Genomic DNA, 15,650 nt, shown 5'->3' on the forward strand with positions numbered 1-15,650 from the left:
CATGGGGTATTGTCTCCAACTCAATGCTTGTATAACTTGGAAAGTGAAGTACAGATTTCTTGTCTCCAATTTGTAAGTTTGCCAAGTGACACTTTTTAATAAGTATTTGGCACCAGTTACTGATAATTGGCTGGTAAATTCCACCCATCCTTGCTCCTTCAGTACATGACAATTTTGGTCCCTTAACTTACATGACCCGTGATCCAAGATGAACATTTTGCTTTATTTATTTGGTGTGTCTTCAGAATTTAGATCAGCATCAGCTTTGATTGCTAAGCTTCAGCAGGGGTTTTGAATCTTGTTACGGAGAAGTGAAAACAACGCAAGAATAATACAAGTAGTTTTTTTTCCCCCCTTTCTTTTCTTGTTGAAGCATAAGAATAATAATAGTGAAAGTTAGCAAATGCAGAACACACAAATGATTCCTGTGTCTTGCTACGTTTACATGGCAACTTTCTTTTGATGCATTTTCCCCAATCAGCCAAGTTGGCTACGCTGTTGTCTTATCAGCTGCATATGTATATATCGAGTCCCTAGAGCTAACTCTACCGCTAGAAACAAAAGTCATTTCAAACTCTAAATTTGGTTCTATTAGACTAGTACTAGTTTGAGATGCAGAAGTAAAGGATAAAAAGTACTCCCAGTATCATAAACGAACCAAGAAAGAGATTCTTAACATAATTATTATTAGTATTTCAACGGCAGGGCATTTCTTGCGCTGACGGATGGTTGGCCAGGAAACAAAGTTCTTCCAATGTCATCTCAAAGACAAATTCTTGATGTCTAATTCAAAAGAGCCAATGATGCATTTGCATAATTATCTACTGATATGTAGAAGAACTAAATTCACTTAATGCCAACTTGCCATGCCAGGGGCATCTCTGCCTTCAGACGTATCAGATTATGGCAGCACTTTCCATCCAACTTTTGTTTATGGCTGCAACCATTTGTTGAGAAGTGGGATGCGATGATAATTATTAATGTGGTACAGAGAGCACATTAATCAAAGCAGTAAAGGTTAATAAATATAGCAGCAGTAGTAGTAGTGGGTAGTAATAAATATAACATGTGGTAAATGAATGAATCAAACTGCTGAATGATGAACAGCGTAACAGTGATAGTTTGAATGCTCGGGGGCTCTTATTGGGCATCAAAGCTGCCTAACCCAATGGACCCTCCGTCCTTGGGTTGATTCTATTCCCTCCCGATGGGACTCGGCACTGCGAGTCGGTAAAATTGTCCAGCCGTAGGGACGGCCTCCCCAATAAATAATTTAGAAACAAATATTTACCACAATAATTTTATTATTAATGTTTTTTTTAGTAACAGGAGATGAGTGAGATTTAAAGACTGAGAGAGACTGCAACTCAAAATTTCTAAGACTGGGAGACTTTTCGCTATTTGAGGATGAATTACATTTGATTCCACCAGACATTTATTGCAATTATAATGAATTTGTTGAAGGGATTGTTAATGAAATCGTCACGTGATACATGATGAACACTGTATAATTCACAGTAAATTACTTGTACAATTTCGTAACAACACGCTGCCGACCGAATATGTGCAACAATTTCGTAACAACGCGCATGGGGCTGTAATCGAACCGAATTGCTCCCGAACTGAGCAGCTCGGTCAAAAATTTGACTCGGACTCGGGTTAATCGAGTTCGAGAAACTTGATAAGCCAAACAAGTCGAGCTCGAGTATCCAGATGCAATGTTCAAAGGCATATTGAGTCTTACCGATTTTTTAAATTTTAATTTTTTAATATATTATTGTTATTATGAAATTACCCATATGCCTAAAAAAAGTGATTGAATTTATGAAATGTTTCAAATCGTATGAAAATTTTTAAAGGGCAATAATGTCTTTTAACTTAAAAATTATCAAGAAAAAGAAATTTTCTGACTCGCATTGACTCGAGCCAATGCAAGTCAAACCTGAGTTCTATGAGCAATCATCGAACTCAAGCTCGAGTTCTAATAATACTACTTGTTCGATCTCGAGTTCGAACCTCCTTCTTGCATGTCGAGTCGAGCTCGAATATGGCGATATTCGAGTTCGATTAAACTCAATTACATCCCTAAACACGCTACAAATGAGAGATAATAAAACAAGACCTCCTTTCCTAAGAAAGCCCCTTTATTTATCTTTTTCAAAAAGTTACAAAAATGCCAAACAAATATCTTTTAGAAATCTTCTTGTATCCGCTACCCATGTAAATTAGGAGTAACTTACATCCTATTGAACATGTGTTACATATCCATGATGCCAAAAACATCTGTTCAAGGAATCAATTAGGTTCATCTCTAGTCCTTGCAAGTACTCTATTCTACCAGTGACAGATCCCTGTTAGTCACAAGTTAAAAGGAAAAGAAATTTCCATCGTCTTTCCTTATTACAACCACTTGCAAGTGCCTTGAGTATACTCGACATCAAGTTGATCAAATTAAATTTGAATTTAAAAATATTAAACTTGTTAACTCGCAGCCGACTCAAGTTGGATTATATATATATATATGTTATTTAATAGTAAAATTATATATATATTTCTAATAATTTATTATTTATTAAAAAAATATAATTTTTTTATTTTTAAAATAAAATAATTATTTTTATTTTAAACTCGAGTTCAAACTCAACCTGAATTTGAGTCGAGTTCGAATTTCTTAAAACTATGTTAAGACCCGATTCAATTAGTCGATTCGATTCGTTGAGGGAAGTAAGAATTTAGTATTAACAACTCTATATTATATTCATGGTAGAATCGACTCGGCGAGGGAAGTAAGAATTTAGTATTAACAACTCTATATTATATTCATGGTAGTCTAGTACTACTTACTGCGGGCCAATTACTGCTCATCTATTTGAGAGAAACCTTGACTCTAGTAGCACAGGGTAGGGCTGTCAATGGGTCGGGTCGGGCCGAAATTCATTATTTTGGACCCGGACACGGATCCAACCCGTTTATCCGACGGGTCTTTTATTCTATGTTTCGGATTCGAATCCGACGGGTCGGGTCCGGGTCGGGTCCACCCGAACAAATTTAGCAAAATTTATAATTTCTAATAAAAATGAGAAAAAATATATTTGTAAACTAATTTATAACTAATGCAAAGAAAAAACCAAATAAGAAAAAAAATCAAATTGACTTTACTCAAATACATCACCCTAATCAAATTATATTGATAAATATATATTTTTTAAATTATTAATTTATTTATATCCGGATCCGGGTCTAATACGGGTCGGAATACTATATTCCGTATCCGACCCATTTTTTTTGTTTGACAAAACGGATCTGGATCCGGATCCGAGAAACGGAATTAAATCCCTATTCATACCCGCAATAATTTCACGAATCCGGTCCGGATCCGAATCTAGACCGACCCGTTGACAAGCCTAGCTCAGGGAGTCTTGAAGACTCAAACCAAAAGCCCCCACACTGAAAATTACAGAAAGTGAAACCCCACTTAATAAACGTGCACTTTTACCAAGGCTCGATTTCCGATTTCCCTCTCTGAAATCTGAACAGCTCATATCACTTTGCAAGTCCGGGCCCCGGTTCATTGACATATCATCGGGATTTGTGAGCATTATTATTACTCCCTCCGTCCCACTTTGATAGTCCTGTTTTTTTTTCACACAATTTAAGAAAAAATAGTTAATTTTGTTGGAAAAGTAAATTTAGATTACTATTTTCTTAAAATACCCTCACATTAAATAGAGTACAACTTTATGGGAATTTGAATTGATGGTAAAAAAAGAATCAATTCTCATTAAACGGGGTAGGTTTATAGTAACAACAACTTACATTGAATAAGGGCATTTTAGAAAAATTAAAATACAACTACATTTTTCAATTGGAAAGTGGACTACAATTTGGGACAGACGAAAAAGGAAAACAGGACTATCAAAGTGGGACGGAGGGAGTATTAATATTTTTCTTAAGTACTATGATTAGTCAATATTATATTCCCATACACGTACATTCTTTAGACGAAGGTGTACAACACAATATGTGGAAATTGGTATCACGACGAAAATTGTTGAATATTAGTAGCATGTATATTTATTAGTATGTGAGCTCTAATCGTGTCTCATCTAATGATGATGTTTGATTAACGGTTCCAATTAGTCATAGTGGTTTTTGCTGCGAAACACCGGATAATTCTCATCAGACCTCCAAGGTGGAGTGGAGGAAGTGACTCTACAGCTTTTTCACTTTTTCAGCGTCCCACCAAATTCCCTCCCACCAGTGACTTGTCCATACTCTCTATTGGTACTGTACTAAGAAGGATTATTATAGCTACAAAACCAAAACCCATTTTTCTTACTGACCTTTTTTCTTACTGCTTCTTAGGGTTTTGAGGAACCATTTTAGCTCTCCAAAAACCCTGCGATTGCTGCCGGCGATTCTCGTGGTCGCCGCCGCAGTTACTGACGGTGGAGCCACATACATTTGGTCATCGTTTACAGTTGTCGTCTTTCACTGGTCACTCCCCGCTCTGTCTCTCCTCCTCCATCTTTTGAGGTAAAATTTTGTAGAGGCCTTTTATTTTTCTTTTTCTTTTGTTGACAAAAAAAAAGTGGTGGAAATTTTGTGCTTCCGCTCTGTTTTCTGGCGTTATTTTCTGTTTTTAGTATCTATAAAGCTCTGCATTTGCGTAAGCTTTACCGTACTTAATCCCCTTTGCTTAATGTGATTTTTTTTTTCTCGGGGCATCATTTCATCCTCCTTTTGAACCTGCGTAATGGGACATTTTTGAAGTGTTAGCTTGGAGTACTGTTTGGAAATTTTTTTTTTCTCTTTTCAATCAAATTGGTTCCTTTTTTTCAACATTTTTTCTTATCGTATCTGTCAAATTTGCTAAATTTCTAATATTAGTTCCTGTTCACTCGACTATTAAGCACTTTTGAGAAAGCAGAAGAAAGCAAAAGAATATTTACCCACCATCAGAGAAAGCAGAAGAAAGAGATTAAGCAGAAGGTGCTCCTGTCTGAGCACTTTTGACTAATATGGCATAATTGATTTTTCTAGAGATTTGTCTTGCCTCTGTGAACTCTGCTATTGGGGTATAATGTAGAGACTGCTAACTCTTTAGTCCATTTAATCAAGAGTTCTTGTCTCAACCTTCTTGTATTTTTGGATTCAATTGGTAAATTAGCTCGACTTTACCCACTGCATCACACTCTAATTTTCATTCAGGTAACAATGTCGTGAAAGCTTCATTTTTATGTGATTTTTTAAATTTTCTTCTATTATTCTTGCTAATGTAAGAATACTTCTTTCCAGTAGCCCTTTTAAAATTTTTTTTTTTCCTCTCTCTCCCCTTTTTTCACAGTTTTTGGACATATTTGGTATGTTAAACTGCAGATACTTCTGCTCCTCTTTTTGTTTCTTTGCTTTTGATACAGAGGACAGGGACAGGATTGGAGGTGGGCTGGGCATTGTGGCTTTGTTTAAACTCTAATTGATGTACAGGGATTTAATGAGCTTGCAACTGATTTTTTTTCATTGTGCATGCTAATTTACAAAGCTTGACTTCACAGGCCAGACAATTACGTATTTTATTCTTCTTGAGTATGGATATGATGGCTCACAAAATGAAATGACCTATTCCACCTAAGCATGTTTGTGCTATCACAGCTTTAGCGCTCTCAAAATGCTTAGTAAGATTGCTTCTGTATTTCAATTGTCATTCCGCTGCCGTCATTTGGAAGTTTACAACTTAAAGAACAGTACATTGTTCACTTCAATTCTGCATCTGAGTACCTTATCACCTGAATTTATGATAGATCACACATTGTATCAAATTCAGTAGTCAGTACCTTGGGATCTCTCATGCAGTTCTATCATTATAATTTCCTTGTATTCCTAATGCTTATATTCATTTAAGCTTGATTCTTCAGGCCAATGTTTTGTGGTTTTATTGGTTGCTTCACTTTATGCAATTTAATTATATGTACAACTTTTGCTAATGATGTCAACATATTAAGCTTTATGGGTCACATGATTTATGTAAATCATCTTTTGGTTCATGTTTATTGTTAGATGGGTAGCAGTTGCTCAGATGAAGAATCAGATATAAGTGATTCAGAGATTAAGGACTACAAAGAAAAGCCGTTAGAAGAATTGAAGAGTGGAAAGTTCAAAGTAAAGGGCCCAAATGGCTCCCTTCGTTGCCCTTTCTGTGCTGGAAAGAAGAAGCAGGATTACAAATACAAGGACCTTCTACAACATGCTTCTGGAGTCAGTAAAGGTTCTGCCAACAGAAGTGCAATACAGAAGGCAAAGCATCTTGCTTTAGCTGAATATTTGGAGACTGATCTTGTAAACGAGGCTGAGCCACAACCATTACGTGTAACTCCACCAGCGGTTGCTGATACATCTGAGCAGAATGAGTTATATTGTTGGCCTTGGACAGGGGTGGTGGTGAACATTCTGAACGAGACGAAGAGTGGGAAAGCTGTGGATAGCAGTGCATTCTGGTTGAATAAATTCTCCAAATACAAGCCTCTGGAAGTTAAAGTTTTCTGGGATGATGAGTGTCAGATTGCACAAGCTGTGGTAAAGTTTGATAATGATTGGATTGGTTTCAGAAATGCAATGGAGTTTGAGAAGTCCTTTGAAGGTGATCACCATAGCAAGAAAGAATGGATTGATCAGAAAACTAACTCTGCTTCAGGTATTTTTGGCTGGTCTGCACGTGCTGATGATTATTATTCAGAAGGACCCATTGGAAAGTATCTTCGCGATACTGGAGAACTTAAAACTGTTGCTGACCTTGTCAAGGAGGCCGTGAATGACAGAAACAAAGTTGTGGCTAATTTAACCAATGAGATTGACCTGAAAAATGAAAATTTGAATAAGTTAAGAACAAAATACAATGAGAAGACCTTATCTTTAAGTAGGATGCTGGAGGAGAAAGACATGCTGCATCGTGCTTTCTGTGAAGGTTTTTCCTCCTATGTTTTCATGCTATTAGACACACTGATTTACTGTAATTAACTTTGGTTTATGTGTGTTTTTTTTTTTTTTAAATTTCCTTGTTCCTTTCAGAAAGAAGAAAGATGCAACGGCTTGCTCACGATCATGTTAAAAAGATTCTTGATGAACAAGAGAAGCTTAACTCGGAGCTGGATAGCAAGAAGAAAAAACTTGATTACTGGAGTAAAGAGTTGAACAAGCGTGAAGCCTTAACTGAGCGTGAAAGGCAAAAGCTTGATGAGGAGAAGAAAAAGGTGATACCATTTGCACATTAGAATGCAGTCACTTATATAATGTGAGAAACATTTCCTGATTGGTGTCAACTGATGGTTTCCAGAATGACATGAGAAACAATGCACTTCAAATGGCGTCTGTAGAGCAGAGAAAAGCAGATGAAAATGTGTTGAGACTAGTTGAAGAACAAAAGGTGGGTTCGATTAATATCATGTTTATGCTCCTTTTTCCGAGTTAATTATTACTTTGCTTTCTTTTTCATATTGTTCCTTGTAAATTGGGATGTTATATATGCAGAGAGAAAAGGAGGAAGCTCTAAAGAAGATTCTGGATCTGGAAAGGGATCTAAATGCAAAGCAGAAGCTGGAAATGGAAATTGAAGAACTGAGAGGTAAATTAGAAGTGATGAAACATTTGGGAGATGATGCTGCTGTTCAGAAGAAAATCAAAGAGATGACTGAGGAACTGAACGAGAAAGTTGAGGAAATGAAGTCTGTTGAGGATTTGTATCAAACTTTAGTCACCAAAGAGCGCCAAAGCAATGATGAGCTTCAAGAAGCTCGAAAAGAATTGATATCGGTACTTTCTTTTTCTTTTTTCCCTTTCAAGTTTCCATAGAGTTCATTAAAACTGAAGTTGTGGTTGATACTATATGAGAAGTATAGGATCAGAAAGCAAACATCGGAACCATTCTACATGAACTTGATTCATGTTAAAAAATTATTGCTGATTTATATGGACTGGACATCCAAAATGGTAGTGGCTATCTGATAATGCCTCTCTGATTTTATCTAAAGAATGAAAAGTTGGTGATGTTCTTTTGATACTAAACAAGATGACTGTAAGGTATGTTATATGTAGGAGAGGAATCTAGGCATGAGTTAATCAATGGGTGGTCCTTAGTTGATCACATCTGATTCAGAAGTGATATTCTTTTGCGTATCGTGTATGGCGTGAAACTGATTAGTTCACATGTTGAAATATGTGAATACAATGTTGTGTTCTTTGCTTTCAGGGCTTAAGTGAGATGCTGACAAGAGGCCGTGCTCATATTGGTGTTAAGAGAATGGGTGAAATTGATCCGAAGACTTTTGAAGGTGAATGCAAGCAGAGATACCCTGATGATTATGACTACAAGGCCCTAGAATTGTGCTCCTTATGGCAAGAAAGATTAAAGGATCCTGATTGGTACCCATTTAAAATTGTGAGGGTCGATAGTGAGAATCACCAGGTAGGCCCAAAATCATTCACTGTATTCTCTCCAGTTTCTGTTTTTCACCCCATCTTTTCACTCAATGCCTTTCATGGCTGACTTCCTCTTGTAAATACCGGAAGCCACTAGTTGTACGTCTCTTCAGCATGTTTTAGTTTCACTTATCTTCCATATCTATATGGGCAAAGGTTCTTTTATTCCCAGTATGTTGTAATATTTATTCCTCAATGCAGAAAATTCTGGATGAGGATGATGAAAAACTCAGGGAATTAAGGTCAGAATGGGGAGAGAATATCTTCCTTACTGTAACAATGGCCTTGAAGGACATAGATGAGTACAATTCAAGTGGTAGATATGTAGTTTCTGAGTTGTGGAACTTCAAAGATGATCGAAAGGCCACATTGAAGGAGGTGATTGGTTTCATCTTCAAGCAATTGAAGACTCTCAAGCGCAAGAGATGATTAGTTGAGGTACGCGTCTTATCCATGTATGCTGTCTGTTTACTAGATTTCGGATACATGCAATTAGCTTCTAGTTAACAGCTGGGTCAGTTGTCAAGTGATAGGCAATTATATATGTGGTTGTGCTTACCCTACTAGGGTTCTCTTATGTAGATGTGCTCTTCTTTCTCTCTCTCTCTCTCTCTCTCTCTCTCTCTTTTGTATTTCTGTAGGCTAGCGGGAGAAGTTTGCAAATTGAATGCTCACAAGCCAGCATGGATTGGACATGGTTTGAAACGATAATCCTCTGTAGCACAACGAGTCTCAGCAGGCATATGTTTTCCTTGTGCGCTCTTGTGGGAAAGACCGTTCAAACTAATAATAATAATATTTGCTGAAACAAGACAATTCTGTACATTCGAATTGGGCCTGGCCAAACTTTTGAAAATCAATTCGACCATGCTTAAAGGTCTCCTTTGCAATGGTCCGTTCTGGAAACTGATGCCTGTCCGTTATATTTGTTTTAGGTGGCCTGGCATATCATCTGTTCCATTCAATCCGGAATCGTTGCTGGGATGCCACGCCAACTTCAACACCCCAAACACATTCTAGAGTGTCAGGTTATTTAGTAGATTATGTTTTATACAGACAGAGTCCTAAAAATGATAGTTTAACCTTCAAAAATCAATTGCAAATCAGTTCAACATGTTCCGCGCACGTTAGCTTATTTCTGTGAAATAACGCTGTTCGTTCCTGGGTTGGGCTCTAAAATCACATAGCAACAAGGAAGACTTTAGAGGTGGTCAAAAGGAGAAGAATATTACAACCACCGATTAATATTATCAAACAAACAAGAACAGAAGAAAAGCTCATTAGCACTGTTGGTAAGGGCCAATTGTTCGTTAGGCCTGAAGGTTTCCTTTTAAAAGCTAGTTTTTGCACCGATTTTCGCACCGCTTGACCTGAGAAGAAAATCTAATTCTGGCAGTACAAAACATCATATGATTAGGGATCAATAATATTCCAACAGAATTTGGGTCACAATACAGTGAAGCACGTCTGATTTTACAAAACATTCTACTTCATCCTGCACTGCAGATTATTAACTACATATGCTGGAAAAAACAAAGTAAATGAAAAGGATTACGAAACTAAATCAGTGCCAGCACAAGGAAATGAAATCAGAATACCTGGTGACTTCATCCAGTCAATAACCACCCCAAACATCTGACTGTCGAATAGACGTAGAAAAGTAGAATTACTAGCAGATGTAGTACACACACGGTACTATGCTGGGAGAGAAATTCTTACATATCCGTAGCAAAAAAGTAAGACATTCCTTGCATATCCGTAGCAAAAAAGTAAGACATTGTCTGCGCTTGTGCGCTAGAGTAACTGTATAGAACCATTTCTCCAACAGATCATGTTTACCCAGATTGACTGGCCCAAAAATTTAGAACCCTTATGTCACCAACTACAGTTCCCATAGGTTCCCACACTGACCACAAAACACCCTCAGACTAATGCAAACAGAAAAGAATGGAAGGAAAAACAAATAGAGGAATGGTAGAAAGAAATTTTGACAAAAAAGAATCGATGAAAGAAATTTGTACTCACCTAGAGAGAAAATTTTGGACGAAAAATCTTCCTCCATATATAGGCCTGATAATTACAAGATAGCAATAATCAACAGGCAACAATAGATATTTGCAGGAAGAAAGTCTAAGTTCCAAGTTAGTAGTAAATTTGAATGCCACAAACCCAATGACATGCTGAACTTGATATTTGCAGGAAAAAAAAAAAAAAAGCTTCAGACAACTCAAAAATACAATAGATCCAAGATCCAGGCTTGCATGACTCATGTCTATGGTACCAACAAGATGCCGATTCTGAATCCCTTAACTAAATGTCAATGGTTGAGTGAATGAAAGAAGGCAACTTGGGAACAATCATACTAAGCAGCTTCTTTCGTTGTTCTTGAGCAGTGGGACAGCTCTCTTTCGTTGTTGACACTTAAAAGAACTCATGCTAAGCAGACTGTCAACATCCTTCTTAAAATGGAACTTCATAACATTTATCTCCAAGCATTAAGAGAAATTCACATTTTAACCCTGCAAATATAGTGGTTAAAACAAAGTCGAATATTACAGGAAGCACATCAATGGCACTTATCATTCATTTCTGACACTTGAAAGAACTTGTGCTAATATGGCTTTGTGCAGACTTTTGACATCCTTCTTAAAATGGATATTCATATTATTTAGCCGAAGGAGCCAGCTAGAGATATTGATTTTAACCATGCGAAGATCATGCTGGTTGGAAACAAAAGGGAATGATCAAGGAAGTAAAGACAAAAGGAATTCCTAACCAATATAACTATCACTATGACTTCAACATGCTCAATAAAGAAGAGATGAGTTTGAACGTGGAAACTATTTAAAGCTAATCTGTGAACCACAAGCTGGGAAAGCCATTAACTCACAATGAAGCCCGGTTCTAAGAATAAATTACTAGCATGCTATTGACATAAATGACGCAAATCCCGAATTAAGGTAAGTTGTGACTCAAGACATTTCTGTTTGGTCAATAAACCAAATAGTGGAAAGATTTACCAGGTTTCTATCACCCACGGATTGACTATTGATTCAAATCTAGGTTACGGTTAAAACTGGAAAGGACCAAAAGAACACAGATTAATTATGGAAAAGAAAAGGTACAAGAAGAAGAGAAAACGGATACAAAACATACCTGTACAACCTCTCACAAAAGTCTCGAAGCAAAAGCATTTGATTCAGCCAAAATGTGCATGATGAACCCTGGAATGTCAATGAGAACTTGTTTTGATAAACTTGAGAACTATCATTAATATCAATGAGACCTTGTTTTGATAAACTTGAGAACTATCATTACTCGCGGGACACCCATCCAAATGTTTTTAATTCTAGTCATCAATCCAGACCACTCATGTTGGGAGTGAGCAAGAAGTGAAGAGGATTGAAAACACAAAACCAAGGAAATCATTCAATATATACGGAAACGAACAGATAATTTCATCAATCAAACATCTTTATCTGGAAAGTTTACAAAGAAGTACATGGAGTACAATAAACATCTACTATCAATTCTTTGTTTTCACACATTTTTATTTTTTTTCAGTGAACATTCTGTCCATTCTCAACACCTAGACCGTACAAGACACCAGTATACTTCTCCAGCGAGCCACTAAAGAAGTTCTCTTTCAACTTCCTGAATGTACAAGCTGTGAGCAAGCTATCTGAACCGGCTTGGTGGCAGACACCAACCCTCTCAACTTCCAAGAGCTCTGCCAGCTTGTTTAATCCACCATGGAGGCTGTTGCAGAACTTCATCAAATGCTTGATATCATATATTACCGGAAAGTAGATATTAATCAATGTAAAAAACTCTGCCTGCGTGTCCGGCAGGTTCTGGCATGTGAGGAGCTTAAGCAAATACCCGAAATCATATCCACTATGAAATGTAACCCAATACACATTATCATTCAAAACAATCCCGGATGACATCAATAGCTCCCCGAAATGCTTTGCATCAATACCCTTTTCGTTATTCTTCGCAAAATCAAACCCACTCTGCCTCAACAATTCAATGGAATCATTCGCAAAAACATCTTCATTCGGGTTAAACTCCCTGAAATTGAACTGCCAGGTGCAATACTTATTATCCACTCCACATTTAGGCAGATTTCCCTTCTCATCCGAAAATGTGAGGCCTAATTGGATTAACTTCAGTAAGTCTACATTGTCCTTTAAAGTTTGATAATGAAAATCAGTATTGCTCTTGAAATTTCCCACGGGCCTAAGAACAACACCAGGAAACTCGGTATCCATAGCTACATAAGGATAGTCATCCACAATTTCTCGGATCAATGCAAACTCTTCTTCAAGATTATCATTCCATACCTCCCGAATTTGAACCGATTCGCTTTTAGGCAAAAGCGACATCTCTTGGAAAAACAAAAAAAAACCAGAACCTTTTTTTGAACTGTTTCAATCAAAATCTACACAAAATTTCTCTCAAAGAACATAATCCTCAGAGATCCTTGAGATTTACCAGAACCTAAATCCGATCTATTGGACAACCCTCCAACTCCAACAGACCTGCAAGAAAGTCAAAACCCAGAAAAATCAGCCCAGAAAACAACAATTAATCAAAACCCACAAAAAATTAACCAGAAAAGAAACAAAAATTATTAGGATCCGGATAAGCAAAAAAGCCAGAAAATCTTTCCGAAAAACTTACCCTCCAATCAATTAAAGATCCAAACTTCTTTGAATTCTGAATCAATGATCGGAAGCTAATAAGTATAAGAGCGTGGAAACGTATAATTTTTCTTTTCGAAATTATGTATTCCTTTATACATACATATCAATATATGTATATATATCTCTATAGAGAGAAATAGAGAGAGAGAAATGTCTTAGGGTTTGAAGATGGGAGATGTATGGCGGCCAAGAGAGATAAGAAGATTAAGTAAATTAGGGCAAGAAAACAAAGGCAATTTTTTTTTTTCCAATATTTTTATTTTTTTTTTAATCTTTTTTTTTTTTTAAAGAGAAACAGAGAAGAGTTGTTTTTTCTTTTCTACATAGAGAGAGTGAGAGGAGGCTTTGGGGTGAACGAGGATGGGGGGCCCCTTCCCTGTTCAAACCTTCTGCAACGAGTCTCTGAATTTCTTAAAGTTGCTGCTGCAGCCAGTAAAGGGCTTTTTTTTTAAAAAAAAAAAAAATTGTCATTATTAATTTAATTTAATTTTAAATTTTTGGGAGGAAAAAGAGGAGACAGAGGGCTGCATAGGATGTGGAGCATAGTATGTGGAGGGGAAAGATTTGAATTTTACTAGTCAATAAAAGAATCAAGGGTTTTGTTTGACAAAATGGTTTGATGGATGGATGGAAGATTATTGAACAAGTCAAGGGTTTTGTTAGGGTCTAATGGCCAATCTAATCACAAATTATGCATTTCATAATAAAAAAAAATGTATTATGTCTCCGAACTTTCTATTTTTGTCATTTGTTCTCTCGAAATTAAGCAAATCGCACCTTTACCTCATTACCGTTTCTCATAAATTGAACCATAACTAAAGCACTCTTTATCAGATTTGTGCAGCAGCTGATTGCAGATTAATAATTAATTAATGTTACTGTAATTAATGAATGAATAAGTTGGCACTTCTTCTACAGATTTGATTTTGATGGGAGCAGAAGCGAAAGTTAAGGAGGATAATTAATTAGAGCTAATTTGAAATGTAAGGAATTAGTGTATGAATAAATAAATAAATTGTATCTGACCTCCCTCATTCTCATCGTGGATGCCATGGTAGGGACCATTTAGGCCGGTAAGGGTAGATTAATGATTGAGATTTGTGTGGTCAGCGATGGAAGCCTCGTCCGGGGCGGCAATGGGTTGGCTTTTACCTATCAGATTTTTCTTGGGACGTTTTCGTTGACTCTTGAGGCCCCAAAAACAAAACAAAAAAGTTGCACAGTGATTTTTTAGCTCGAAGCATTGCTAAGTGGGACATTTGTACCACTACAAAAGCTGAGTAGAAAAAACGACCCAATTAGTGAGTCAGCAGAGGTTTTGGTGAATCTGAAAACAACACCTGGTCCTGCGCCTGCGCCTGCCGTAGTAGCTGCTGCCGCACTGCACTATGATCGATCATCAGGTACTGTCTTGTTCCTGATTCGTGAAGGATGATGACATATTATTAACTTTTGAAATTTTAAAGTGCAACGCTCGCTGTCAATTAGTGTACAAGTTTGTGGAAGATTCCACCGCGTAGGTGAAATTCAGTTGTTTGACAAAAAAAAAGAAGGTGAAATTCAGTTAGAGAAAGACAAAAAAGAAACTTGTGTTAAACCGGTTTGTTTGGATAGTGTATTATTTAAAATATTATTTGGAATAATTACTGTAGCATTTTTTGTGATGTGATGTATGTGAAATAAAAAAGTGATTGGGAATATAAAGAGGTGAGTTGGAAAATGTGTTTACGATGCAAGCGGAAATATTATTTGAGATAAAAGCACTATCCAAACAACAAGATGAAAATAATAATGACAGGTTTGTTTGGATTTTTTATTTTTTTAAATAATATTTCATTTGAATCATAAACACGTTCCTCAATTTATCTTTTTATATTTTCAATCACTTTTTTATCTCATATACATCACATCATAAAAAGTATTACAGTAACTATTATAAATAATATTTCAAAGAATACTCTATCCAAACCGACCCTATCTTAATAATGTAATCGAGAATATAAAAAGTGGTCAAAAAAATATGTTTATAAGAATGTAAATAAAATATTTTTTAGTGGCTCGACCAGATGAAAAGCTAGGCATTATCAGAAGGGGGCAACGAAAGAGAAGTGGTGCTACTCTGTACCAGTAATTCATATCCATAGTGGTTAAAGTTTTTCGAAGAAAAAAAAAAATCTGTAAAGCTGAAGTAACAAAATTGATGCAATAAGTGCAGGGGAGTGATGATTGGGACGGTATAATCATCTTCAAATGCACGCTACATTGACGTCTCTTCACCAAAAAAAAGTGAAGAGTGGAGGCCCCACTTTTGCCGTGAGCATTGAGCAGTCGCCATGAATGAATGAATGCATTATTATTGATTTGTTTGAGATGAAGACCGCTCATGGCAATTGGCAATACATTCCATGTACCAAAGGAGATGAATCTGTATCTTTCCTCTCTATCAATTTCCCCAACACTTTGCTTTCA

The 15,650-nt window shown here is 36.5% G+C and overlaps 2 protein-coding genes across 2 annotated transcripts; one reads left to right on the forward strand and one right to left on the reverse strand.

The window, feature by feature from the left end:
- The first annotated feature begins 4,320 nt into the window (after positions 1–4,320).
- On the forward strand, positions 4,321–9,378 carry LOC113742672 (factor of DNA methylation 1-like). Its single transcript, XM_027270568.2, has 8 exons — positions 4,321–4,536; positions 6,058–6,961; positions 7,066–7,247; positions 7,331–7,420; positions 7,525–7,806; positions 8,243–8,458; positions 8,674–8,910; positions 9,114–9,378. The coding sequence occupies exons 2-7, from the start codon at positions 6,058–6,060 to the stop codon at positions 8,899–8,901; spliced, it is 1,902 nt and encodes a 633-aa protein (XP_027126369.1). The 5' UTR covers positions 4,321–4,536; the 3' UTR covers positions 8,902–8,910; positions 9,114–9,378.
- Positions 9,379–11,928: 2,550 nt separating this feature from the next.
- On the reverse strand, positions 11,929–13,563 carry LOC113742877 (probable CCR4-associated factor 1 homolog 7). The gene is made up of 2 exons (XM_027270890.2): positions 13,159–13,563; positions 11,929–13,016 (listed from the first exon to the last, which is right to left on the reverse strand). The coding sequence occupies exon 2, from the start codon at positions 12,858–12,860 to the stop codon at positions 12,033–12,035; it is 828 nt and encodes a 275-aa protein (XP_027126691.1). The 5' UTR covers positions 12,861–13,016; positions 13,159–13,563; the 3' UTR covers positions 11,929–12,032.
- Positions 13,564–15,650: the final 2,087 nt, after the last annotated feature.

Source organism: Coffea arabica, chromosome 4e (assembly GCF_036785885.1).
Source record: "Coffea arabica cultivar ET-39 chromosome 4e, Coffea Arabica ET-39 HiFi, whole genome shotgun sequence".
In the NCBI taxonomy this organism is placed as follows: Eukaryota; Viridiplantae; Streptophyta; class Magnoliopsida; order Gentianales; family Rubiaceae; genus Coffea; species Coffea arabica.